The sequence below is a fragment of the Python bivittatus genome, unplaced genomic scaffold (assembly GCF_059951505.1).
Source record: "Python bivittatus isolate LINGU-HERP-01145 unplaced genomic scaffold, Pbiv_v1 ctg000090_np1212, whole genome shotgun sequence".
Taxonomy (NCBI): domain Eukaryota; kingdom Metazoa; phylum Chordata; class Lepidosauria; order Squamata; family Pythonidae; genus Python; species Python bivittatus.
The window spans coordinates 3912214-3939638 of NW_028277046.1; the positions used below are offsets into that span (position 1 = coordinate 3912214).

The 27425-nt window shown below is 51.9% G+C and overlaps 1 protein-coding gene across 7 annotated transcripts in view; it reads right to left on the reverse strand.

Moving 5' to 3' along the window:
• Positions 1–27425, reverse strand: part of RERE (arginine-glutamic acid dipeptide repeats) — a 208151-nt gene that overhangs the window by 63353 nt on the left and 117373 nt on the right. For 6 of the 7 annotated variants that reach the window (XM_088136769.1, XM_088136773.1, XM_088136771.1 and 3 more), the window contains exons 4-9: positions 18158–18263; positions 17210–17306; positions 14615–14719; positions 4307–4355; positions 2280–2404; positions 1655–1754 (exon numbers count right to left, since the gene is read on the reverse strand). In XM_088136769.1, the coding sequence (XP_087992895.1) occupies positions 1655–1754; positions 2280–2404; positions 4307–4355; positions 14615–14719; positions 17210–17306; positions 18158–18263 (582 nt within the window). Of the gene's footprint in view, positions 1–1654; positions 1755–2279; positions 2405–4306; positions 4356–11275; positions 12006–14614; positions 14720–17209; positions 17307–18157; positions 18264–27425 lie in introns of those variants that run through there. The other variant, XM_088136774.1, reaches the window with a different exon arrangement.

Below are 27425 nucleotides of genomic sequence, written 5' to 3' on the forward strand. Positions count from 1 at the left end.
TCTCCAACCATAAACTAGCATTCCTGGAATCCCTGCAGGGTCTGCTGACCAGGCCTACCTCGAAAGGCTGTCATCCAATTGAGATGCGTGAAGCTGAAAGTGATCAAAAGCAGAACTGACACGGAATGAGCAGCTTCAAAAACCACCTCTAAGATGCTGCCCTGGCTTGCCACCCGTTCTTTCGAGATGGACGGATTGACTCTAATTCTCTGATCAGGCCTACCCCAGCTCAGCCCGAGTCACACAGTAGGAATGACTACTGTTACTCCTGTTTCTAAGTTTCGCTGGCCCCTTCTCGGCCTCTCCTCCGTCCACTGCGTGAACATTCAGCAGAAAAGGAAAGATGCGATTTGGGCAGAAGAGGCCTCTCCTCTGTCCATTCCAGAGAGGGCAGAAGAGGCCCAAGGCAAGTGCTCTCTCAAGAGAGAGCCACCAGAAAGAGACTGCCTTTGGTCTCACTGCAGGGGTACCTGGAGGGATCACCCTCTAACCCTAAACCACCGGGAACTTCCAAGCCAATTATTAATTTGCTCCCGGCCATGCAGAAGTAACGTACGTGGCTGCTTGCTCCCTTCTCTCTTCCACATCCAGAATGCCAAAGGCTATAACCCAGTTCATAAGGCTAGAAATGCACAACGAAGCCATAAAGAGAAAAGCCCGTGCCAAGTGACACTGCCCCCTTTCTCCCCAGGCCCAGAGTTTCAAAATTCCTGTGCTGAGTCGGTCTGCGAGAAGATTTAGGAAGGCAATTAAAAAACGAGGCTGGGCTGCAATGCCAATGATTTCCATCAGGGTTGGGCTTCTGACAAGTCGGAGGAGAACATCTGAATGCCCACCGCTCTTGCCTGATTAGAGGCCTTCCCAGAGAAACTGGAGGGGAAGCCATGAAGCGGAGTCAAGGACTCTGAGAAGCTGATTCCAGCTGGGCTACTGGAGGGAGGGAACGACCAGGGTAAAAATGCAGAAAACTAGGAGCCAGGTTTTGCCTTCTGCCTAAAACATTTCACTAAAACCTCATTGCTGTTGACTGCTAGTCCAAGGCCCCCTTTTCCTTCTGTGTTTCTAAATGGATCTCTGGACGCAGGCCTGAGAGAGGCCCCTGCTTGTTGCCGACAACAAGGGTGGCCCAGGGCCCCACGTGGTCCTCAAAACCTTGGATGTGGCCCCTAGAGCTTCTACAAAGGTTGCCACTGCTTTGCAATTTTCAGCCTGACTTAAGGGAAAAACTGGCCAGTACTTAAGGGGAAATCCTATGGAATGCATTCCATTAACTTAAATCTAACTTCATCCCCATGAAGTCAGTTGCTTCTTGTCTCCACCCATTTATCTGCCTTGGCTCTGCCTACCTATGGCGTTGAGGCCATGGGACTGGACTCAAGAAGGGCCAATTGTGGTCTTCAACCTGGACAAGATTGTCCTCCTCTGGACCGGAAAGCCACAGCCAGGGAGGGCTGCCAAGATGGAGTGGAGGGAGAACAGATCTCCCAGTATGATGCTGGGACGGCCAAATGGGGCTTGTGGTTTTGGAAAAGCTAAAAGTGCTCTTGCGAGAGTGAAAGGCCAATGAGAAGTTGCGAAGGAGCTTGGGGTGTGGGGAGAGGTGCTCAGCTGCAATAGCTGGAAAATCATTTCCGGAAAGGCAAAGGTGGCTTACTGTGTTGAGTGCGTTGAGTGTGGTGTCATCCCGGGAAGCCGCCACACACCCGTCTTCTGTTGAACCGCCATCGCACATTCCTGCAAAAGCCGCCATGCTCCTTCAGGTTCAAAAACAAATATAATTTCAGCGCGTTGAAAACACCTTCGAGGTTAAACAAGCAGAGTGAAAGCAAATGAGCCAAACCGCCCCGATACCGATGGTTGATTTTTCACAGGGCTAGTCCCTGACTTAAAGGGGGGCTATTTATTCCCAGAAATAGATTCAAAAAGGTCTTTGCGAGCAGAAATCTGGATTCTAATCTCTTCCCAAGAGAGCCACCAGCAGCTCGCCACTAGAACAACGATACTAGGTCTGGGCACACTTCTGAAGTGAATCAGAAATAAAGCTTTGGGCCTCACATAGACACGCGCAGCACCTCTCCCCGCCTGAAAAAGCAGCCCAGCTTTTTCCACGCTTCCTCCCTGACCTGAGAAAAGTGCCCAGATGCTTTAGAGTTGCATTCATGCATGGACGCTTAAGGCGATGGCATTTCTTTTTCAAGCAACAGCAGAGGGGCCCCACGCCTGTGTTTGCATGAGGTCCTAAGCGGGCACGTCCCTGCACTCTATTAGCTTCGTCTTACCGTGCCGCCCTCAGGTACATGAGCAGGTCACAGTCGTTCACCCCAGGCATCCAGACCAGCTCCTCGTGACGCGTCACCGCGTCCCCATCTCCTGAAGGGAATGGCTGCAGCTCAGGGAGTTTGGCCTGGAGAGAGAGGGCAGAAACCAGAGACCCTCTAGTCACGTTCTCTAGACGCTGACGCTTGATGCGAACTTTTAAAGCAAGCGAGAAGGTCTGAGTTATTAAAAAAAAGCTGCTTTGCCTGCAAGGAGCGGAACTGCCTTTGCACAACCAAGCAGAGCATCCATGAACAAACAGAAAAGATATATATATTTTTGGTTGCATCCCACCCTGTTCTTTCTAAGCATTTCATGTGCCACCAATGTGAGCTGGCCCAGCTAAACGTTTTTAAAGCCAGTAATGCAGAGACCAATTCTTTCCAAGGTGGATAAAATGCTGAGACCCTTTGCAGAGAGCAGGAAAAAGGTCTCAACTTCATCATAATCTCTCAAAATATCTACGGCCAAAATGCAGATGCCCAGAAGCTAGGCCTTCCTCTATGAAAAGGAATCTCTTTGCTCCTCTGTCTCCCTAAACTGGTTACACCTTGGCCCTGGGAACTCAAACCCCTCCACTGGTCCACAGACAATTCTAGAGCGGAGAAACGAACTGGACACAAAAGAACGTAAGCAAGATTCAGTTCGCAGCCTTAATCATGTCGTCAGTGATGGGTACGTGACATAAACAGCTTCCTGAGCTAGTAAGTATTTAACATACTTCGAAGGCAAAGCACCTCTGAAAAGCAGCAGTTGATACTGGCCCACAGGATCAGTAATCACAAGTCCAGAGGCCTTTTGCACACCCTGCTTGTATCCTCCTCTTCCTCAATTTGCTTTCTAAGGGGGAAAAAAGCCCCGTGCCTTGCAATGTTGCTATTCTACAGGACGTTCCCTCTGCAAGGTTTGAGTTGGCTGTTACTCCCCACTGGCGCAGCGATGGATGGGAATCGCTGTACGATGCTGCCAGGGACCCAAATACAGACTCCGGGTACCACCGTAGACAAGCCAGCGAAATAGAGAGCCCCAGGAAGCCTTTCTCTCATTGAGCAGTTTTGTTTTAGAGAAGTCTTGCAAGTAGGTCTATGGAGGCGACGCGGTCATAGCCGAACCAGGCAGCAGTGAACAACTTGCTGGCTTCAGCAATTCTATGATAAGCTTGGTGATTTGGAGGGAGGCGGGGGAGCCCATTTTTAAAACTTGTTTTTACTTTAATTTGTCCTCGGTGATGATGGTTACTATTAGATCCCTCAGAAGCTTCAACTGGTCCAGAGTGCAGCAGCGCAAGCGGGAGGGGTATGCGTCAGTATGCCCACGTCACACCCAGGTTTTGCAAGCTGCACTGGCTCCCAGTTTGCTTCCAGATGCGATTCAAGGAGCGGGCTGTGACTCTCAAGCCCTACGAGGCAGAGGGCCCAGTTATTTGAGGGACCACCTATTTCCCATGGTGTCTGCCTGGCCAATTGGAGTGGACAGGGCTGGCAGGCTCCAGGCTGCTCCATTTAAGCAATGTCACCCATCAGGAGTGGGCCTTCTCTGTCACAGCACCTGCCCGCTGGGATGAGGTCCCCCCGAGACCCACGTGGCTCCCCCCCGGCATTCCAGAGGGCCTTAAAGGCCTGGATGTCCTTGCTGGATGGGAGCCGGTGAGATGTTTGGGGGCGTCAGTCACATTAGCCACCTTGTTCCTTTTCCTTTCTCTTCTGTTCCAGTTGGTTTTGTTGTTTGTGGCTTCTCCTTAATTGTTTTTTATACTGTCTGGTGCACTCCGAGTTGCCCAGAATCGTTCGGAGTCAGGCGGCATCAAACTGCATAAAACAAACGAATAACGAGGCTCCTAGCAAGGCCAATTCTTCAAATCCTGCCGAGGTGGAAAGGTTCAAAAGAAAGGTCTGCTGAACGACCGGGCCGGTTTGTGGAACGGCTTTCGTGAAAAACGCAGAGCAACGTGAGGCCCCCGTTTGATGCTCACAACACAGGGCAATCTTACCTGATGGCTGGGGCCAACCCGGATTTCTCCTTGGGTGCTGTTCAGCCTCCTGCAAGTGAAAGATACAGAAGAGCTAGTAAGTAAGGTCACACAGACTGGGGCATAAACATGCCCCTGTCCTGCCAGAGGAGGAAACCTGAAGCCCCCCCAGATGTCAACCATATACAATTCCCAGCAGCGCAGGGTTCCTGGAGGAATGTCACTGATCCCCCACCCCAGCCGTGCTCAAACGCCCAGATGTGGCAATTCAACTATGAAGCAAATCCTCTTTCTGCTGCGTGTCATTTGAACACGAGGCACAAAGCTTCCCAAAGGCACAGAAAGCTGTGTTGCTTCCCAAGCGTGTTAACAACAGTGCAATGAAGGAGCTACTGTTGAGCATGTGCAGGTTAGAAGTTGGCAGGGCACCTCGCTTGTTCCTTGGGTTTTAACGTTCATTAAAGGAAGGAAAGGAAAGAAACCTAGAGCCGATCCTCTCCTCACGTCGAAGGATTATGACTGGTTCTGCCCGTGAAGTCACTGTCCGGGGTCCTTATTCAGACTTGAAAGCCCCACCTTCCAAACCTGAGACATAAACTACAAAGCAAGGAAGCCTCAGGGCATACCTCCTCTGTTTTCTGCCTCAGCTGCACGCAGACGGTCCCAACGCTTCAAGGCAAGTTTTTCAAGGAATCTGCCTTGCTCCTTTGCAGCGAGCACTAAGCCCACTGTGATTAGTCTCCTGGGCGCCAGGTCCCCTCAGATTCAAAAGTGGCATTCAGGAATTGGGCAGCACCCCACTGCCTGGCTGGCGCCCTGCTCTTTGCTTCTTGTGGGTGTGAAGCTCGCCTGGTCAACTACTTAGTCCAGTCATCTGACCTACTGATACAGGGTCCTCCCTTCAAAGACTGCTCTGGAGTAAGAGGACCATGTTCATCTAACACTCCCTGGCCCTCTAGAAAGACTACAGAGGCAGGCTTGCAGAATGATGGTTGTCTTAAGCGTCTCTGTTCTCCACCTGACTTTGGACACTTCAGAAAGACTCCCAGCCCTGGGAGTAAAAATGAACAGGCTTCCTGCTTAGACTGGTTGAAGGGCTGCTGGGTGACCCCACCCGCCCACCTGTCACCCGTGTGCCCTTCCTCATCTCCAGCTACTGGTCAACTAGGAAGCGCTCAGAGATGTGGAGGAAGGCCGGCCAATCGATTCGGCAGCCCGATCGTACGTGCCGCAGATCAGCGTTTCATTCAAAGCTCCGTTTTCCTTCAAGGTTGTGAGCGCGTTGTGATGTACCCGGGGGCTCTTGCTGCGCCGGATTGATTTCAAAATGGCAACGTTCACAGCTGAACGTGCTCCAGCATTATGTTCCTTTTCTCTCTCTATGGAGTTTGCGGCGAGGCAAGGAGGAGGAAGCTGGGTTATTATGTAAAGGGGAAAAAATGCAAGAATAGAAGCCGATGTTCCTGGAGCCGCCAAAGACAGGCGGCTCGGTGTAATCTTTTCTTCAGCTCCAGCTCTCTCCTTCCACAGCTGGTTGATAGCGAGGAAAACAAGCTGCTTGAGCCATTCGCTGCTTCCAACACCTTTCTGTACAATGGCTCCCTGCCCAGAAAAGCCTCCAACGACAACAACAGAAAGCCCTCCGTGTGATCTTCGTCAGAACTGAAAAAGGGGCTAAGCTTTTCTGTCGGCTTGGCAAACTCAGGCCCAAGGAGTGCCCCAACCCAGCTAAATGCAGCACAGAAACCAGGGCAATTGGGCATGGACGTTCATATTGTATCGATGTGACCACCCATCTCATATATTCTGGGCTAGAAACAAAAGGAAAACAGGATATGCTCCAGCACAGAAATAAGACATTGGGTTTGCAAAGGAAACAGGCTGGGAGGAACTGGAATACGTGGTTGGGTTGGGAGGCCCGTGTGCATGGACCTGGGAAAGAGCAGGCCTGCTATTAACCACACTCCCAGTTTTGGTGCCATGCTTGCTTCTCAAGGGTTTGGGAAAGAGAGGAGCCATCGCAATGGCACTTTGGGGAATGCATTCATTCCTGTGCCATCAGACCCTCCTGGTGCCAAATTGTTGGGCTGATGCGGGTTGGGAGGGCTCAGAGCTGTAACCCCCACACATCTGGAGGCAGCAACGGTAGGAAAGCTTTCTGTATGGGGAGGAGGAGGAGGAGGAGTGATGGTGGGAAGTGAAGCTTTTTGGTTCAGGAGGAAAAATAGCAAGGGAAGGGAACAGGAAGAGGATGGAGTATCTGCCTGTGTGAAGAAAGCGGGGAGAGAGACGAGGTTCTCCTCACCGGGTTAGCCCAGAGCCCGGTGGGATTTCCCAACGAAATGGCGAGGCTCGGCAGCCCAAGAGCCTACATCTTGCTGAGTCTCTCTTTCATCTCAGAAGTTCAAAGCTTTCTAAGATGACTTCAAAAGCAGGCCAGAGATGCAAGTCATTCAGCCTCTGCGGAGCCTCCAGAGTAAAGTGCAGCGTGCCGGCGACTGGCAGCTGCCAAGGACCAACACGGACAGGGGCCGGATGCCTTGCTCATCCGGCATGCGGGTGTTTCCCGGGCACGAAAGGCGGAAGAGAAAAGCAGGGGCCATCGTTGCACTGGACCCCTCAGCATCCTTTTGCCCTGCTCCGTCCACCGCCTGTTTGGCCAGTCTTGGGCAACGGGTTAATCCCCTAAACAGGTCAAGCCGAGCCACATCAGCTCTCAGCTCTGGGGACGCCCACGCTCCCTAACCCCACGAGCGCTCGACGAAGAGGAAGATGGCCTCAGAGCAGCAAAAGCGTCTGCCACTTTCCCACCCGGGTCAGTTTCAAAGGGGCTGTTTCACAGCTGGCTCCCCCGCCTTCCTGTGCCCGCTGACCCTTTTAAGAAAGCACAGATACGGGCGCCTTACTGTGTGCCAGGTGGGACACGGGCACGCTATCCTAATGCGCAGATCTCCAAATGCCCTTCGCAGCTGACTGTCGAGCCGAGACGGGGCGACCGAATTGGAAGAGGAAGACGCCGGGGCTAAGGGGGGTCCGACGAATATATTAAATGGGGAAACCCACGCCAGGATGGTCTGCTGAGAAATGCAGGCCGAACGAAATGCCAGTGGTGCTCCTTCCCAGGAGCTCCCGTGCTCCTTTCCAATCCTTCCCTTTTCCTGTTTTTCTCTGAGCTTAAGAGAAGGCGCCGTTTAGGAGGAAAACCAATGGAAGGGGAGAGAAATGCTGGAACACCCCCCCACCGCAAAAACGACACAATTTCTAATGGCTTCCCCATCCCAGAATACCCAAATATCTCCGGACCACCTATTTTGCCATTTTAGGAGAAAACTAAATCCAAAGAGGCGTTTAAAAAAAGAAAAAAAAGTCAAAGAGGATTTTTGTCCATCGCAGGGAAGGGCGTGGGGTTTATTTATTCCGTGGGGAGAAGCATGGGGGTTGGAAAGGGTGCAGGGAGGAAAATAAGAGGGGGGGGGTCAGCGGAAGAATGGGCGCAGGGTGCGAAATCCGACACCAAAGGAAACCGATGTAACAAAGTGGTCGCCATGGCAACCACAACTTAATATTTCAGCCCTTCTTCAGCCGCAGTGGATTAAATATAATGACAAGATGTTCCCCCTTTGAAAAGTAACCTGTTGCCATGGAAACGTTGTCGTCTATCAAATAAAAACCGGGGCTGGACAGGACGGGCAGGGGAAGACCGCAAAGGAATATCAAAAAGGAAGGGGGCACCTTCCCCTCCCAGCCCTGGAGAGGGAATTGCTCTTCTGGGAGGGGATTAACGGGGGGGGGGGAATTAACGAGAGGCTTTGATCCCCAACCCGGTGTTAATGGGCCTGGCGGCACGGTTAAAATCCCTCTGTCTGCCCCTCCATCCGCCTATGCCCACTAACCCCCGATGCCAACCTAAACCAGAACCAGGAAACGTTCTCGAGCTAGAGCTCTGCCCAAGCTCCCCCAGGAAGGAGCGAGAGGGCGTGTTTCGCCCCGCTGCTCGCCCAGCCGCCTTGGCCCAACCGGGCCCCTTCTATGGGGGAACCCAGGCAGGGCCGTCGTGTCAGGACCCGCGAGGCTGGATGCCAGCTCCGAGGCCCAAGCGCCAATGCTTCCGTTTGAGTCCTGGAGGGCCAAGGGCCCCGGGCAGCAGAGAGGCTGGTGCGCTGGGCCTCCCCTAAGCCAACTTGGCTAATCGCAGGGAGGGGAACCACGCCATGAATTTTAAGGCTGCACAAACGTACCCAATGCGTTGATCCGGTACCTGGTGGTGCCTCCCTCCCCTTCCCACGCCTGGCCTGTCCTTTTGGTATCCTAACCCGCTTTGCCATCCACACCTACTTCTATTCCCCTTAGGCACTCTGACGTTACAGGACGCCAACACAACATTGACAGTGTTTGCATTGGGAGGGGGTTATCCTCAATTTCTTTCCTAAGTGGTAGGTGGGAAGCTGTTGCGCCAAAACAGGTAAAGCAAAGGAAGGCACGTGTGAAGGAGGGCCAGGGCCTTCCCGAGCAGAGAAATCCGAACGTCCGTGAGCTTCCCAGAGGGATCGGGATGGGGCCCCCCAAATGCGTGGGAATCCACCCAGGCATTTCTTGTGCCAATGTGAATGACGCATGAGGCTTGAAGATGTATTTGGCCAGCATTATTCCTGGATAAGGTTGCTGTGAATGGGGCAGCCGTACACATTTACATTATAAAACGAAACAATAGTTATCCGAATCAGGAACTACGAGCAGCCTAAACAACAAAACGTTCATGCTCATCAATTCAGACCATGCTGGCTTTCCTCTATGGGGGGCGGGGGGGGGGGGGGAACCAGCATTTGATCTCCTGCAGAACTGGAACAATTTGAACCCACATCTCCTCTCCTCTGAACCTGCTTCTCAATCCTTGTTGAAAGCCGGGGATTTTGCTTTCGGGATGATCTCTGTGAATTTTAATTTGACCGCAATACACATTTGCCACCACAAACAGCTGCCGCTTAGCCCCCAAAACGGGGTTACGAAACAAAACTCTCCCAAAAGATACCATCGGAATTGGCGGGGGGGGGGGGGAGAATCCCTCAATCTGATTTTGACTTTTATTAATCACAGGCGTCCTTCTAAAGAAGACTTGCCTTTCCGAACGGTTCTCTCGTCTCACAGCTGGGGGAAACGCTCTTCTGGTGACTGCTTCAAGGGATTTCAGGCCCCCTTTGCTACTTGGAGAAGGGTGTCGAGTTCGGGATTCTGACAACGCCCTGAGTGGCTCCAGAAAGTGGGGAGGGGCCCACCGACCTCCAGGTTGCATCCTGGCACCCTATCGCTCCCCAGCCTGTCTTTACTGCCAACAGAGACCCGGGGTGCGGCTGATTTCGCCTGAAGGATCCCGGGAAGGTGTAAAATAATTGGATGCATGGGGCAAAAAGGTTCCAGTGGCAGTTTCTGCATCAGTGGCTAGGTTCACACACTGCCCTAAGGCATGGCTCGCTAAACCACGGCTTGGGGAATAAGCCACAAAGGTTGAGTTCACACAGCCCTCTGAAGTCAAGCAAACCACAGGACGGCTTAGCCCACGTAGGAAACCCGAGTCAAAGTAATTCTGATGCAGAAAAATATAAACAGTGCAATGGTGGCAGAAAAGGGGGGAAGTGGGGAGGAACAAGAGTCTGGATCTCTTCCGCAAATACACACTTTGGACTTCGATTCAGCTTGGGACTGGTCAGATTATCCAGCTAACACCAAATCCTGAGCTAAAATAAACTAGCCCTTGAAAGAACGCAGTCTTTTTATATATACATCTCCGAAAAGCTGCAAAAAATGATGGATACCTGAATTCCAGGGGCAAAACAGTAGATGGGTAAGGAATTTAGGGCAGCAAAGCGGGGCGGGGGGGAACACAGCACATTGGCAAACTAAAGGCCTAGCCTGTAATGGGTCAAAACTGTGCCTTCCCTTTAAAGTTTCATGGGATGCTACACCTTGAGGACTAGCCACTTGGTTTTTGCTAGCTGTCCAAATATTTCAAAATCCACACAGGCCTGAAAACCCACACAGTTCTGCCCACAATACGATACAGCTCCATCTAAGAGAGGTGCTGCTTGACACAGGGTGGGTGCTCCTGCGAGGACCTGCCAGCTGACTCTTTCTGCCCTCTTGCAGCGGCTGAATTCATCCTGACGTGTTCTGCCCGGGGAAAAGACTGCCCTCCCCAGCCTCAGCCCCAGAGCAAACGCAGAGTCTCCAGGGACAAGGCCCATGTCCTGGTTTGGCTTCAGCCTCTGCAGAAATGTACCAAAGGCGTCTGCATTTCTGAGAAATGGGTCTGATCGCCATCTAAAGGAATGCCTGCTGACTGGGGCTTTCCTGCTGTTCCACGTCTCAGGGGCTGGATCCCTCCCCACCTTCTCTGAAAGGGGCGGCCACGCACCCACGTCTACCGCAGGGGCGGCCCGACTTCATCTGCCCCGTGGAAAGTTCTCCCGGGGGGATGCACGCGTTCAGGGCTTCCTAAGCAGGAAAGCCGACCTGCCTGGCGTCTAGCAGCATTTCCCCCATCCCTGTGTGGGGAAACCTCCCACCGCAGGGCCCTCTCTCCGCTCCGGAGTCCCGGCCTGTCCAAACAAGCAGGCTGGCTGTCAGGGCCAGTCCCGTCCCTCTTCCAAAGCAGCCAATGGCCATGGATCTGCGGCCCTCCTCCCTTCCCTCTCGGAGGCCCCCGCTGGCCCCTGCAGGCGCCGCAGGTCGGGCAGAGCAGGTGGGCTTGGGGCCGGAGGAGGAGGAGGAGGAAAGAGTCTCAGGGCTGGTTGTTCCTGCCCACCGGCAGGCAGGCGGGAGCTGCCACCCGCGTTGGCAGCCCCAAGCACCCATTCTGGGACATGCACGCTGGGCCGGTGGGGCAGGGGGGCGGAAGAAGCTGGAGCGAGAGCATGCCAGCCACCCTCTACCAACCCCTCCTTGCCGGGCCAGCTGCCACCCTCCCCGGGCCAGGCCCCGAGGCCGTCTGCCTACCTGAAGGGGCCGAGTGGGTCGTCCATGACAGTGACGGCTGGGCGCTGCAGCGGTTCTCCCTGACCTTGCCACTCCGTGGCTCCAGGAGAAAAAACAAAAAACAAAACAGAAGAAGAAAAAGAAGGAAAAGAAGGGGGGGAGTCTGCTTGCTCCCCCCCTCCCCGGCTAACTAATCAAAATGGAGGCCCATGCAGTCCGAGGTAGACCCGGGAGAGCTTTCGCGGAGCTTGTGCGGTGACCTCAGCCTGCACGCAGGACGCAGAAACTTCGCCCTTAGACTGACAGCACTGAGCATGTGCTGTGACCCCCCCCTTCTGTTTCCGTAAATAAAGCACCGCCAACAGACACGGGGCGGGCGGGCCGCACCGCAGCACCAGCAGCGGCGCGGCGGCGGCGGCAGCTATGGCTTTGCCTAGCAAGATAGTGTGCAGGGAAGTGGGGCCTTTGCTAGGGAATCTGAGACAGGCAACGCTCGGGAAGGGAGGTCTGCTCAATCCCGTGGCCTTTCCCCCTCCCTGAATTGGGAGGAAGGCTGCAGGGGGAGGGAATCTCACACACACACACACCCCGCTTTTAATCTGTCTCAGAGAGCAAAACGCTTCTGCAAAAGGGCTTCTGCAAAAGGAGACCGGATGCAAAGGTCAAGTTTTAAATAGAACGGCTGAATATCAGGAGCAGGCTTTCCATCAAGTGCAAGTCTTCCGGGCAGAGACTCGCAGTTCCCCAACCCGGTGCCCTCCAAACAGGCTAATCCCAAGGCCCGGGCAGCCAGGAAGCTGAACCCCGACAGGCCTAGGAGCCACCGGGTCGGGCTTTGGAACGGCCCGAACTAATGGCCGGTGGTTTGGCAGCACCCAAATGCTTCAGTCCACATTCACGGCTGGGGCGGATTCCTAGGGGGCTCCAGAACCCGGGTCGGGCCAGGACCTACCATGCCCCCGGGGCGGCCTTCCACCCCAACAGGGCCACTGACGCCAAGCTGTGATGAGAAGGAAGCCAGTTTGGACACAGTCCGGAGGGAGGGCAGGAGGAAGGAAGGAAAGGGAGGGGCGGTGGTGCCAGGTCAATTCACACGTGGGACTTGGGAGGAGGGCTGATGTAAAGGAACACAGACCTGATCTCGGGGAAGGACGGAGCGAAGGAGCGAACCATTAAGAGATATGCACAGTCCAGAGATAAACTCAAAATTACCCCGCTTGGATTTTGTTCAGTATAAGAAGGATCAGACAAAAACTTGGACAGACTTCCGTGATTCTGTTATAACACCCTCCAGCAATAAAACGGCATCCCTGGAATCTCCGTGGTGCCTGTTTCTTGACCTGGCCTACCTCGAAGGGCTGGCACTTGGTCCCTTTTGCAGTGATCCTCCCCAGCGCAACTGTCCCTCCCCAGCTGAAGGGCTGAAATCTTGCGGCTCTCCCAGCGTGGCTGAGTTGCGACTCTCCGGCCAACGGGGAAGGGGGTGGGAGCCAGAGGAGGCCGGGGTTCTCCCCACCCCTGAGCCCAGACCGGTGGGCTCTGCCTGTGAGGCTCCTTCTTCCCTAGCCCGGTCCTGGGTGGGATTCAAGCTCCGGGTCTGATCGATGCGCCGCGCAAAGCTACTTATGACCTCAAAGGCCCAGGGCTCCAGATGTCAGCTGGTCAATTACTGCAGAAGAACATACGGTTCCTATCAGACTCTCCATATATCACTGCCTTTAAAATGCTTTTTAGGCACCTTGGTAAGAGACGCTTAAGCCCCCATGCACGCACACACACCCCAAAGCCGTTTGCATTATTCTTTTGCAGAGACAATCCTCCGCCGCAGCTCCGCCAGCAATTTGCCATCATCGATCACCGCATTTTTTTCGCGACGCGGACCCCGGCGTGCTTTCCGGAAGACGCAAATCACTTTGAGAACGGGGGGGGGGCAGCGCCACGGCAGCCTCGGTCCCCCTGACTCTTAAACTGCGCTCAGCAGGTTTTTAAAGCGGGGATAAATAAAACGCCAGCCCCGCTTTCTCTCTCTCTCTCTTTTTTTTACGGAGTCTGCTTGCTCAAGGCAACAGAAAGCTCGTCAATAACGCCTCGGCGACGGAGCGAGGACACGAGGGGAGTGCGTGGCAGCCTGCAGCGTGGCAGGAAGCCGAGGAGCCTGCAAGGAAGGCCCCTGGTTTTAGCTGCTGGGAGCTGGTCCCCGGGAAGGTGAAAACGAAACAAAATTTGAACCTCCGGAGAGCTTCTCAGTCCGGCTCTTGGTTCAAACGTAGCATCGTGCACATCTGCAGATGTTACACCTACATAAACAGGAAACCAGAAGAGGTGACCCCCCCCCCCAGCCTGGCTGCTCAAATTTCAAGTATAAAGGCTTCATTGCAGAGCATTGTCCCTGCTTATAATTAAGCCAGACATTGACCAGAGCAATGTTTCTCAACCTTAGCAATTTGAAGATGTGTGGACTTCAACTCCCAGGATTCCCCAGCCAGCTATGCTGGCTGGGGAATCCTGGGAGTTGAAGTCCACACATCTTCAAGAGGTCAAGAAATGCTGGACCAGGGGGAGGTTGTCTTCAAAAAGAGGTTGGCACCCTTTGTGTGGCCACCCACATATTACACCGCCCAGAGTGAGATGGGTGGCCATATACTTTGGACAAATCAGTGAATAAATATTCCTCCCGTAAGCCTGGTGGTTGCAATACAGATGAGGCCCCAGGCTGCTAGGGGAGCAGGGAGTTCGGAGGGCTTGCACCACGTCAGGAGGTGCTGCACCCCCACAATTGAGGCCCCCCCAATCTGAGGTCAGCACCCCACGGCGCCTTGGGAAAGGCCACAGGAGAAACACTTCCCCCTTCCTCGATTGAATCACGGGCTACCTTTTTGGCCAAAGCAGCGAACTAAACCAGAGCAGACCCGCAAATCGCACCCTGTGTCGTTACGGCAATGACGGAGCTGAACCGAAGGAGAAACGCCGTTGGAAAAGGGAAGGCGACAGGAAGAAAAACATTTGGATGTCACGGTAAAGCACGGAGAGAACCGCAATTGAAACAGGCCGTTTTTCGGAGTCTTCGTGGGGAAGGTCCAGAGACACCAGTACAAAAATGCCCCTGACTTGACTGGCTACCAATCAAACTGATCTTAACAGCCGCGCAACAGGTGGGCCTTTAAATCCGAACTCAAAACCCCTGCAGATGCTGCTTCAAACCACGTGTTCAGGAAATAATAGTTGGCCACGCTTGGCGTTTCGCATACCTGCCACCTGCCCGGATGTTTCCCCCCTCCTTTAACCCAGACTAAAACATGTCCTCCGGCTTCTTACAGGCAGCCGAAGTATTTCTCGATTGATGAAGTACAAGCAACTCACCTTGTCTCTGGATTATAGCCCAGAATATAGAAAAAAGAGTCCATTCGAGCTTTGAACTCTCTAGCAGCAAAGATGTCAGAGAAATGGGAGATGTTACATTTTCCCCTGCAAAGAAGGGAGGGAAAAGGAATGTCAGGTAGGGAATCGCTGGGTGGATAATGGCTTACTTAGCTGAGAGCGCCCTGAAGACCCACATCGCTGGTCCAGATTGAGAAACTCCTCCTCTCTCTGATGGAGATACTGAATCTTCTATATAAAGAAAGAGCTGTAATGGGCTATTTTTATTTAAATAAAACCCAGCAACCTGCTAAACGAGATGCCCGCAATCCCAGATGACTTCAAGCCAATTATGAACACGTGGAATTCACTTTCTGTCTGCAGTCTAGGACACTGTCTACCTCGATTCCCACACTTGCAACTTAAATTAATTGACTCACTTTATTTCTTCCCTGGGTGGTTGTAGATAAAACCGGTGCTTGTGGCTCCTGAGAGCCAAAGAGTGGAATTTTGTGTTTAAAGGACAAGTGGGCAGATGAGTGTTTTCATGCAAAACCAGCAAGGCTGGGCTACAATCTGCAGAAAAACCTACAATACAGACTCTCAAAGAATATTGAGGACATGAGTGGGAAAGGGGAGTCGTCACAAAGCAATTAGTGTGTTGCTGTTGCTTTTTAAAAAAACTTTTTAACATAGTTTAAAACAAAGGACATACATATTATCATGGGCATCTTGATTAACTATAAACTAACATAGTTAACTGCGCATCACCACAGGTGCCCACTAGTTATTCATGTCAAGGGCTCTTGCTAAGGGAACTGCAGAAACAACCCCATATGAATGGAGGAGAACAGCCCCAGAGGACGAAGATTGATCTTTGAGAAGCAATAGCAAGATTGGGCTAGGGATTCCAACCCTACAGGTTGGTGGGTTTTCCAGAGACTTGGTTGGCTACTGTGGAAGGTGAAATGAGGCCCAGATAGGCCTATTTTTCCCAACCTGGTACCCTCCAGCTGCAGTGAGACTACAGTTCCAGAATTCCCAAGGGCCATCCTTGGTGGGAATCCAGGGGAGGCTGTAAACTTGGAAGGCAAGATACACCAAATCTCTCTTCTTGTGGGGCAGCAGAACACCTTGATTAATGTGTTAGGGCCTCTTTGAAGCTTCTGAATCTTGGCACGTTTGCATGATGGGCTAAGAGTCCCTTTCTTTCACAGGCCTGTAAGAGGATGACCCACCTACTGACAGTTGGTAGAGTTATTCCTCCTCCTCCTCAGATTCAGCACAATCTCTTCCAACAACAAAGGTATTATTGCCACAATTTCCAGAACACCACTGGCAGCACCTGAAGGTTTTGAAAGCGTCTGTGGCATTCCCCAATTTGATGCTCTCTAGATGCATGGGCACTGCAACTCTCAGAATTCCTAATCAGCTGGGGTGGGGGAGTACATTGTAGTCCCAACATGTCTACAGAGTGCCAGGTGGTGGAAGGCTAGTCTACACCAACCTCTCCAGTCAGAACTCTTAGAGGGCATCATGCCCAACACTGGGGCATTTCTGCATCTGCAGAGCAAAGAAGAGGGCCCCTCTATCTTTCCTCACAGCAACACAAACAGGTTCCTCGGAGAAAAACTACACAGAAGAACATGTGTGCGTGTTATGTCTAGGGGGAGAGGGGAGATCTTCAAGTCCGGCACAGCTGATCTATCGACCTCACACCAGTTCCTGCTCTCCCTTTCTGTTTTGATCAGAAGGATGTGGTAGACTTCCTGGCAGTATCCAACTCGTGCCGGTATTGTGGACATCCCAGCTCCCCCAATGGAAGGTTCCAAGTTGATCTTGGAAGGGAAGAAAGAGAAAGGAGAGCCACCTGCAAGAAATCCAAGCCAAAAGAGGCGGTTTCACTTTCTGATAGCAGGGGCTCTGACTGATTCGACTCAGACGCCATTTCAGCCAAGGGTGAACCCCCTGCCTTCAGTGTATGACGGGCAGGGAAATCAATCCATTCGCGCTTCAACAGGAGCCCTGTCCTGCAAGACAGAAGAACAACAGGCCCAGCGCTGGTGTCCTTTTTGTATGAATTCAGCAGGAGAAGTGGATCCTCATTTCTTCAACTCATCAAGGGGAGAAAGGAGGAGGTAAAAGATTAATCGCTGCTCCCCAGGTAGAGGGGAAACACTGTGTGTGGATTGACAAGGTGCACAGTTTGAGTTGGAAACCTAAGACACCCATTTTTCACTGAGAAACAGAGACACAGCCCAACCTCTGGAGGGCAACAGTTTTTTCACCCTTGCACAACTGCACCTGGATTAAGACACGAAGAACCAAGAACCATCAAACACCTTCCAAGTCACTCCATTTTGGTTCAGCCTTGTAAGTTTCGTGCAGAATGCAGCTGGTTCCCAATGCTCTAAATGGGTGTTTCTCAGCTTCAGCGACTTTAAGATGTGTGGACTTCAACTCCCAGAATTCCCCAGCCAGCAAAGAAAGACCACATCTGGCACGATAGGAAAGTTACTTCCTGAACGCAGTGGAATTACACTAGGTTCTAAAATGAGTTTTTCAAACAATTTCTTCAGTGGGTTTTTAGCCACTCACCTGAGGGCAGCAGCGTGGTAAGTATCAACATAGTCTGAAATGAACAGCTCCCGGTTCTTGATCACTGGGTCCGTAATAACCAGCTCACGCCCAGAATCTGCAGAAAGAAAGCCACGCATTTAGTGGTGCTTCTAGTGGCCACTCTCCCTAAGGCACACTCCTAGCAGGGCTTCTCTGGAGCTCTCAAAAGGCCACTCAAAATGTTCAGATGTCAAAGGAGGAGGCAAGACTTTGCTCTGCATGGAACAGATCTTGGTCTGGATCTTCATGCTCTTGGCATGAAGAGTTGCCAGGAAAGACCAGGATCTGCTTGGATAAACCCTGGACAGATGGTCCAAGCCAGAAAATCTGGCGATGCTAACGGATGGACCTGGTATAAGGCAGTTCTTATGTTGCCACTCAAGTATGGATCCCAGATTACTTTCCTCCAGGTTTTCTTGGGACCCATCGCTTCCTTTTACACCAGTCGCACGTCATGTTGGGAACTGAAAGGTCCACAAAGATTCAGCTTTCCCCAGAAGACATTGCACAGCCCAAGATTACCAAGAGGAAACTACCAGGAGTGGCTGTGCTAATGAGATGTTGCGTCTCCATGTTTCCTTTGAAGTTGGTTTTCTAGCTTTTGTGATCAAAGGAAAAGAGCAGGCCTGGGAAAGATCTTCCCCAAGTCCAGAAATCTGAAGCAACAGAAATGGAGCCTTCCATGCTCCAGGACTTCACTCCACCTTCTTCTTTTGAGAGTGTCCCTTTTTGCCTGTCTTCTCCACCTGGTCACAAACAGGCATGAAGGCACCTAATGCTTTGGACAGCTGACGCTCAACAGGCTGCAACTTGGCAGCCGCGGGATGCCGCGTCCGCTGCTGCGAGTTTTCCAAAGGAAAAAACGGAACGTTAACGCAACGTAACTCAAACGGACCGAGCGTGCTCTGCCCGCAGAGATCGGCTTACCGTTTTCGTTGTGTCGGTCCTGGACTAAATGTTGGTAAACGGAATCTGGGACTTCGGATTGGCGGTAATACCACTTGACGTTCATGAGAAGATGGTCCCTCTTGCTCTGCAAGGAAAGGAAGGAAACGTCTGTTACGGACAAGGGATCTGAATTAGCCTGCTGGCACATTCCCATGTGGGTGGACGTGGCAAGGAGCTACAAGAAAACCGAGTTATTTGGCCCATCAAAGGAGGGAGATGAGAAAGAAGAGAGACCCACTCTGGTGGCAAGACTAGATAAGGAAAACACAACATGGCACATACGTGTATCAGAGACTATTCTTCCCAGCAAGGACAGATTGTAAAACACGCCTGCCTACATGTACACAGTGTCTGCCTGGCCTATGGGCAGATAGTAAAGTAAACCAGGGTCTTAAATTGTCCTTCCAGAATTCTGACACCCAGCACTTAAATAACTGGGCTTCCTCTGAATACGGCTGTTTTTAAGGCTGAAAGCAAGGAACAGATGCTCTTCATCCTGAGGTACCTTTAGATTAATTGATTTAACTTAAACTTCTATCTCCAACTAAGGTTCATCTCCTTAGATGAGAATCCCACATGCTTATTCGTACTTGCAACTCGAGGAGATAGGGAGAAAAAAGGGCATTTTCACCATGTGATATTCAGAACCGTTCACAGGTAGCAGATTCAGCAGCTCTAACAACACAGCCACGAGGAAGAAGTAATTCTGGTTCTCGTGAGGTGGCTAATACCGTTCTGAAGTGCTTTAGAAGCCTAGCAAGTTATTTAAGTAATGGGTGCAGTTAATTCCATTCCTGTATTATTTTGCAGCTCCAGGTTGCATCAACTCTTTTCTCTTCTCTGCCCTCCCTTCATCATGCTATAATGGTAGAAGCCTTGGTTGGGGGGGGGGGAGCACATGTAATACTGTAAAAAATCCAGCCAGTGGCAGCATTGTGTCGGGAAAAAAAAAATCAAGATTTTTCAGAAACTGCTTGCAATGCTATATGGCTGGCACTGTTTTTTAAAAGGCAATAGAAATGACAAAAATATTGTGGGCAAAGGAGCTTAAGGAATCAGCCACAAGTGAACTGCTCTAGCCCAAAGAGACTGCAATCAAAACTGAATTTGGTCATTCGATGGACTAGCTCCTGTTGAAAGGATCTCAAATAGCAATGGGGATGGAGGAAGAACATAGCCTCTGCTTGAAAGCCTGTGACCATACAAGTAAACTGGGCCAATTGGTCACAAATCCAATGGCAGGAAGAGCCAGGGCTTTCTGATTCAAAAAGAGGCAAATTGCGTTTATTAGGGAGCCTGCAAATCTTGGTCAGTTCACAAGGTTGAGTCGGGAACAGTGGTTCGATGGGAAAGAACTCTTGGTTTTGAGAGGCGCCGTTCCCATCTGCATCCCTGTCTTTGCTCTCAGAAGATCACAACAGCATAGATGCAATTCCTTTTGTCCCCCAAGGTACCCCGATAAGGTGCCCCATGTAAGGAAGGCCTGTTATCACTGGACAACATGGCTAGAACCCGGATCGCCCAGTTTGAGGTCTTAGCCACTGCAACCATGCTGATGGATCCCTCGCAAGGGGCCTTCCTCTGGCATGGGTGAGGAGGGAGAAGGAGATTTCTCTCTTCGGTCTGCATTTAAAAGGAATCCAGCATTTAAAAAAAAAATCACTGAAGAAACATTTACAGAAGAAAAACGTTTAAGGAAAAAGAAAATAAAGAAAAGGAAAAGGAAAGGGGTGAGAAAAGAATAAAGCAATGAAAGAGAAAGGAGAGAAATCGGGGGGAAAAAGAGAAAAAAAGGCAAAATATAAAGAACGACTTCTGATCTTCCTTACAGCAGTTATAAAGGCATTCAAATTTTATCCTCTCTCTCTAAGGTTACATCCTAACTCCCTTCTTTCCACAATTGACCCTTTCTAATCCTCAAACCCATAAATCACCAGTTCACTTTTCCAGTTTCCAGCAAGAAGTCCATAAAGGGTTTCCAGCCACTAACAAATGGGGTTCTTGTGGAATGCAGCGTTTTGGAAACGCCTTGCCCAATTCTACGGGTCCCCCGTCGTAAGGAGCCTGAAAGGCTTTAGCTGATTATTCTCCAACCAATCCATTCAGGCAAGACTGCAGAAGACGGAGCAGGCCAAGGCACCCGAGATACGACGGACATCCATTCCCCCGACGTAAAGGCAGCAGGTTCCAAATGAGCTTTCAGGAGCACTATTGAAAGGAGGGTGCACATGTGGGCAAGGAAAGAGTTATATTTCCCCCTACAAGCAAATCCCTTTTTCTCTGATGAAAAGCCCACCTGCCTCCTGCTTAAACTGCACGTCTCCTGCCCTGACATCATTTCCCAGAACAAAACAGATTGAGAAACAGAAGCAAGGCCGAAGCAGCTGGAGTTCAGGGTCTGGAATATGATTAGAGTGACAGCCAGCGGAGAGGAGGATACCCTTTCTCATATATCGCTTTATCAATTCAGAGAGCAGGAGATATGGGGGAGGAGGGAGAAACCCATATCAGCAGAATCCCTCTTCCCCCCCCGAAGCGTTCTTTATAAAAACTGGTGCACTTTGGGGGCCCAAATATTGAGCCACACTTTAAACCAGGAACACCACCTCGCTGGAGTGTTAGTGATCGCAGAAGCCACCGCCCAGACAATTTCAAGGCTAGGCGCGGAGCCGTGCAGTCTAGGAGCTTGATCTCCGTCTTAAAACAAGCCGAAATTGCAAGGGATCGAATTCTGTGCCCTCCGTCCAGTTCCTGGGGAAGCACAGCAGGCAGGCCCAGTTAGAGAAAATGCTCTTTTGACGGTGTAGGAATGATTGCGTGGCTACAGCACAGGCTGACAATTGGAGAAGGGAGGGGGGCATGTCCAAGAAAGCAATGTTGGCTTGTAGAGTGTCCTTGGTTGTGGGAACAGGCGCAACGCACAGCCAAGCGGTGTCCGGTCCCTCCACCGTTTCGGGCTGTGAGTCCAATTTCTCTGCACACAACACCAACCTCGTAGGCACGACGGCCCAAAACGACAGAGAAAGCTGCTGGCACCTTACGTTGCCCTCCCTGCTCACCTGGCAAGGTCTGGAAAACAAACGCCCACCCTCAGAAGAGCAGCAAAGCAAAATCTTGGCTGTTTACAACAGATGCACCAAAGAGCGGGTTACATTAAATCCCCCAACAGGTGATGCGAATGCAAAATGTGCTGAGACATGAGTTTGTTCCAACCTGCTCTTGGCTGATACCAAAAGGCTCTGCTCTTGCAAATCACAGCTCCCCTGTACATTATCATGTCAGCGCGATCGCTCCTTTTGTGCCCAATAAATTTGAAAGGCTTAGCGCTGAAAATCAGGGGGAGCCTTCTCCTCCGGGAAAGGGGCGTGGAAAACCAGAAACCAGAACTTACTAACAATATCAGTGCCGCATCATATCATACAAGCACTTGTGGGGGTACCGAGGTCACAGAGTCCACCCCCAGTCTCCCTTCCCCGGCATCGTATGGTGAAGAAGCCCTTTGGTTCCTGCAATAATTTCATGCAAAACGAGTGTGGCCAGATCCGCACTCCTGCTTCCTTTTCAGCGTGGAAGCGGGCTGCCGTGCCAATTTTTCTCTGAGGAATCGCTTCCTCTATCGCTTCCTTTTTAATCTTTAATAGCAGCTGTTCTGGGAGGAAAAGCTTCGCTTCCGCACGTGCCGTCTGGTTTCCCTGGAGAGAAGCAGCCATTCGCTTCCAGCAGGGAGCCCGAGTCAAGGGCTCGGGACTTCCGGATCCAGAGTTTGCAGATCTCCGAAGGAGGGTGGACCAGCCTTCTACAGGGGTGCGCCATTTCTCCTTCTAGACTGGTAGCTTCTACTCGGAGACCCTACACTTTGCATCGACTTGGGCCCGGAGTGCGGCAGCCGATGAGGCCTGCTCCCTGGGGGGAAGTAGGTTGCACGGCACTGATGAAGAGGTTGCACGTGGCATCTCTGGAGGATTCCCTGCGTCCTCCCAGCCAACCGCCCCGTAGAGTGTTTTGACTGCATCCTTGCACTGAATACAGCCGGGCCATCTAACACACAGGAACATGGATTCCCACAGCCTCTGGAATACTGCATGTATCTCAACTCGGCACTGGGTTCCTCTCAATCTGGAGTCATTGGCCGATGGTCAAGGAGGATGGGAGCTCTGGGTCAAACCAGCAGGTCAGGGGGCGGACTTCATCTGATCTTTGGGGAAGGAACAGCGCTTCTGTCTGCCTGAGACCCTGTTGGTCTCCTGGTCCCTGAATTCAAGAAACCCACCTGCAAAGCGCCATCCGCTGGTGGCAGCAAAGTCCTTAACTTAACAGATGCTGTGCGAACTGCTCTCTTGGGCTGCTTCGGCCCCCTTTCCCCCCAACCATCACAGAGGTTAAGCACCGGCCACCTGAAGTCTGCAAAACGCTGGCTTCGAAGGAAGGGCCACGAGAAGCTATTTTTAAGCCTGCCCGTAGCCTCCCCTTGCTTCCAAAGGCTTGCCGCTACGTAGTGCAGCTTAAAGCATTCTTTCCACAGGCACCATTAAAGAGCAACTGCTAAAACACAGTTTTTCAACCACCTGGCGCGTTGGGCGCCGGCACTTGCCACATGCGCACTTATGTAAACACAAGGGGTGTACCCTGCGCGGGGAGATGCGCGGAAGAGAGAGAGAACCCAGCCTTCCAGCCCAAGGAGAAGGAGAACAAAAGCCCAACAGGAGATCAGTGAAGTTCCACCCCGGTAGCAAATTATGGTTCTTGAGTCCCGGCTTTCAGGGCAGAGAGACGGGGTTCTGCGGCCTGGAACATATCAGCCCCCGTGCACAGACTGAACACAGCGTGGAAAGAGGGAGAGAAAACCCACAGCAGATCTAGACAGTGGGTCAGCGGGCAGGCGCTCATCACACGGAGTACGGAGGAAAAGCAGAATTGATCCCGGAGGCACGGCTGCTGGCTGGCCTGGCCAGTGAGCTTCTCAGCAGCATCTGGTCGGCCAGGTGAGACCAGGATTTTGGGCGTGTCAGCCCTTCCATCGGACCTGGCAGGGCTTGTCTTAGGAAGGCCCTGGGAACAGAAGGTGCTAAGGTATGATATTCGGGGGGGGGGGCTGGGGGCTGCCCTTAAAACGCAGACTTGCATGGGTGGGCAACTCCACCCAGAACCCTTTCCCCAAACTCCCTGCTCTTTGATGGAAGAAAGGGATGAATGACCCCAAGGGGGCGTCACGGCTAGGCTTCCTGCCAAAATCCGCTGCTCGCCTCCCACCCTGTTCTGGTTAGAGAGCAAGGGTCTCCCCCCCAGCAGCCCTTTGGCCTGATCAGCCTGCCCCTGACGCGTGGGGTGGGCAGCCCCTGCGAAGTCACCAGCAGTCCCTCTCAAACCCAATTGCCTCAACCACAACGGGTACTACAAATGCTGTTAACTAAGCAACCAATGTGTGCCCTGGTCATTCAGTCCCATTAAGAGCGGCTGAAGCCCCCGCCTGGCGAACGGCAGGGCTGAAGCCGAGGCACCTGACATTTGCCCCCCAAATGCTATTCCGGTCCGGCCTGCCAGCGCCTGCCTCTTCCTCTGCTTTCTTTAACAGCTACCGTTGCCAACTGGCTAATTTTCAAATGCCCTGCGTTCTGCTGGGGCAGAGGGCTTTTGAAAACATCTGGGTTGGCTGAAGCAACTGCCTCCCCTGTCAAGCATTCTGGAGGAAGGGGGAGGCCGAAACCTTTCAGCAGCTCAGACAAGGGCAGGCAACGGTCGACCATTTTCAGGCAACTAAGGAGTGTCCAAGAAAGATGGGCTTCCTGCTTGATTCTTCGCACACAGACCGCAGCTTGGAAGCAGGCCCAGGAGGAGAGGCGCGGTGGTCGAATCAGGACCTGGTCATGATGAACCACAACCTAAGGAGATGACAACCCCGAGCCTGCTTCCCCATCTCTCCAACCACACGGCTGCCTTAAATTTCGAGGCTGGCCAGAAGTGGAAGCGTGCCTTCTTGTTGTTGAAATGTGTCCTGCTGAAGGTGGACGGCTCATGGAGGCGGAAGGAACAGGCAGGGACACGGCTGATCCGAGCACCTCTAAAAACTGAAGCCGTGAAAAGTTCCTTCTAAACTAACTCTTCCTCTTCAGCAAATTCTTCTAGCACCGAGTCCTCAGCTGAAAGACATACCCCTCCCGCGCATCTTTACCGATGGACCCCACTGGGGGCTTAAGGGGCACCCTCTCAGTTCAACCCCAACTGAACTTCACCGTAATTGGAGCAGTCGCTCCAACAGGCCTCCCCAAAGCCAGGAGGTGCCATTCACAGCCCAGCCTTTTCCAGAGGCTGACTCTCGTTTGCGGAAGGAGGCTGCTCGGCCCTTTAAGTCATGGGACTACAACTCCCAGCACCCCTCCTGCCAGGCTCAGCTGGGGAAACCATGGTTTCTCTGCCTTTGTTTTACAGGAAAGCCTACAGCCTCGCAGCCCCCACGGCTCTTACTGGCAGCGATGGAAAACTGCTTTGGGCACCCTAGGACGACGAGAGCCACGGCCGGACTTGGCATTCAATATCCTGCATGCGTTAGCTGGATTCCCAAGATCACAGCTCAATGCCGTCAATTAGAAAAGGCTTTTTGGACTGGCTCTTTTTCCCTCTGTTCCTGGTGCCGAGGAGCCAGGCCAATCCCTTCCAGACATCGATATTCCATGCCCGGTTTTCTCCCCCCTTCGGTGCCAGCGCCAGCAGCCCCTTGCGTGGGAAAACAGCGTACTGAAGGTCACGCCTTGCTAATCAGAGGTGAACATCATGAAGGAGACAGAATTACACGGAGTAGTAGGTTAGGCAGCCAAACGCAGGGAGAGAGGGAGAGGAAAACAGCTACAGCATCCAGATGAAAGATTTATAATGGTATTTCACCACACGCCGGTGGAATCTTGCACTTCGGAGTGTGAAATCTTTCAACTCAGGGAGCCAGCCTGCGCCAGAAGCCAAAGAAGGTTAGCTCAGGAAGCAACAAGCGATGCTTTCATCTCACAAACACACCAGCGGGAGCTGGAAAACCTGGCCCACCATTTCCAACAGGCTCGGGATAAATGAGGCTGACCTGGCCAGTTGGAAGGGGCTCCCTTACGGCCCAGGTGCGAACGATGTCCTTCTGTCACAAATGTGGCCAGGGAGCTGAGGTCGCTCTGCAGGGCTTCGGGAGTCAAAATACGGAAGCTGGAAAGTATCAGGGACCGGGCAAATGCTCAGACACGCAGAGGTGGGCAGCCTAGGAGGCATCGCCTCTCCTGACCCCACTGGAAATTACTGGGGGGGCTGAAATTCAGGGGGAAAGGGAAGGGGTGCAGCTTTCAAATTCTCTCTGGCCTGCTCTGCAAACGGTTCGGGGCCAAGGAGTGGAAACGGGGAGGAACCCGCCTTTCCCAAACTAGCCCCGAGCCCGCCTTGGAAGCAAGTGGGTCAGTGAGGAGAAAAAGAGGCATAAAGCACATCTGGGGATGTTAGTTCTGTAGCAGAGAGGCCTAAAAAATACCCAGCCAGCAGAGTTCCAAAAGAGGAGGAGCAGAGCAAACACAGGGCAATGATTATGATCTGATTTTAAATCCACCCCCCTTTTTCCCAGGCCTGGAAGCTAAAACCACCAGCAGCGAACTGCAGCTGCTATGCTCAAACGGGGCTGCTGGGTGAAGGGGGACCAGGCAGGGGAATCAGTGATACATCTGCAACCCTTCTTTCAGTCTGTCTGAGTTTGAACCCCTGTTCATCTGATCCCCATCATAAAGACAGACTCCTACCATTAAGGACAATGTAAACAGCATTTTGCATCCCCCACACAGCATATCTGAGGTAGCCTAACCCACCTCTATTTCTGTGTGGGGATCGTGTAGATCGACCCTACTGAATTTTCAGAAGAGAGCCCAAGACAAGATCTGGGGGGCACCCATGAAGCTCCTGTTGCTGCTTGGGGGGGGGGAGGAGAAGAGAGTAATGCCCCCTTCAAGTTGAGCTGAGCTCTCGGTTCCAGGACAACAGGCTAAATGGAGAAGTTGAAAAACATCTTGGAAGAAAGAAGGGGGTAAGGCTTGTCCAAAGTTTGATTCTAGGGCTAAAAATATAACTATAAACATTAATGCCTTGAGCCATCTCAGTTAGAAAGCCCCGTAAACTGAATAAAATAAACATACACCGATATTACAGCATTCTGCACGCCTGATGTCTTTCTGCAGTCCCAACTTTCACGTCCAAGATGAGCACACCTATCACAACACCAGCACACGCTGAGGCGGACTGCGCTCACCACAGTCCTTAACACGACCTAGTGTGGTTTATCTGTTTCTGGTTTCATGATATGTGTTAAGACAGCCCTTGTTTCCATCCGACCGTTATGGCCACTTCATAAAAAAAAAAAGCCACAGTTAAAAAAGACTCTTGGTGGGCATTTCATGTGGGTGCAGCACTCTGAAAGTCAACTACTATTATTGATAATGGATGGATGGATGGATGGATGGATGGGAGGGAGGGAGGGAGGGAGGGAGGGAGGAAGGAAGGAAGGAAGGAAGGAAGGAGAAACAAGGGAAGGGAAGGGAGGGAGGGAGGAAGTCCATTAAATCTACATTCAACCCAAGTCAGTCTGTGGAGGAGAAAGCTGTTACCCTGCCAAACAGCTTGCAGTCAGCAAAGACCCCTGCTCTCACATTATAATAAACGCTGTGACATTCCCTTGGAAAGAAAACCCATTTTGGATGTGAGAAAAACAAATGTTGCTAATGTGTTCTCTTCAGCCTTAGGAAGCATAATCGTGTGTCTCCGGAGATGCCGTGCTCACCAAAACCCAACCAGCCCACCTACCCGGGTGGCATTCCACCACACCCCCCAAGCCTAGAGAGAAATTTCCATCCAAAAGGTCAGAACCAGTATTAAAGAAGACAGATGTTCTTACAGTTTGGCCTGCTTAAAGAAGTTGTCTAAATTCATTTTAACTTCAATTACTCCCGACAGCAATTTTCAAAAAGGGCTTTAATCTTTATTAGATGCACAAAAGGAGCTCCTTCCCTACGTGTGTGTGTGTGTGTGCATGCGCGCATGTGTTCACTTCCTCTTGCTCCCAAGAAGCCAGCTTCTGTTTTATTTAGCAGGCAATTATCTGAACACCAGGTGTAGGAAATGGCCATGTTTACACTGGATGAGCACCAGGAAATGAGTCTGCGGGGAAAGCGGCATGCGAAAGGTCCAGGGTACTCCCATATTATTGAAAAGAGGTTTGCTTAATTAAGAATGCAGG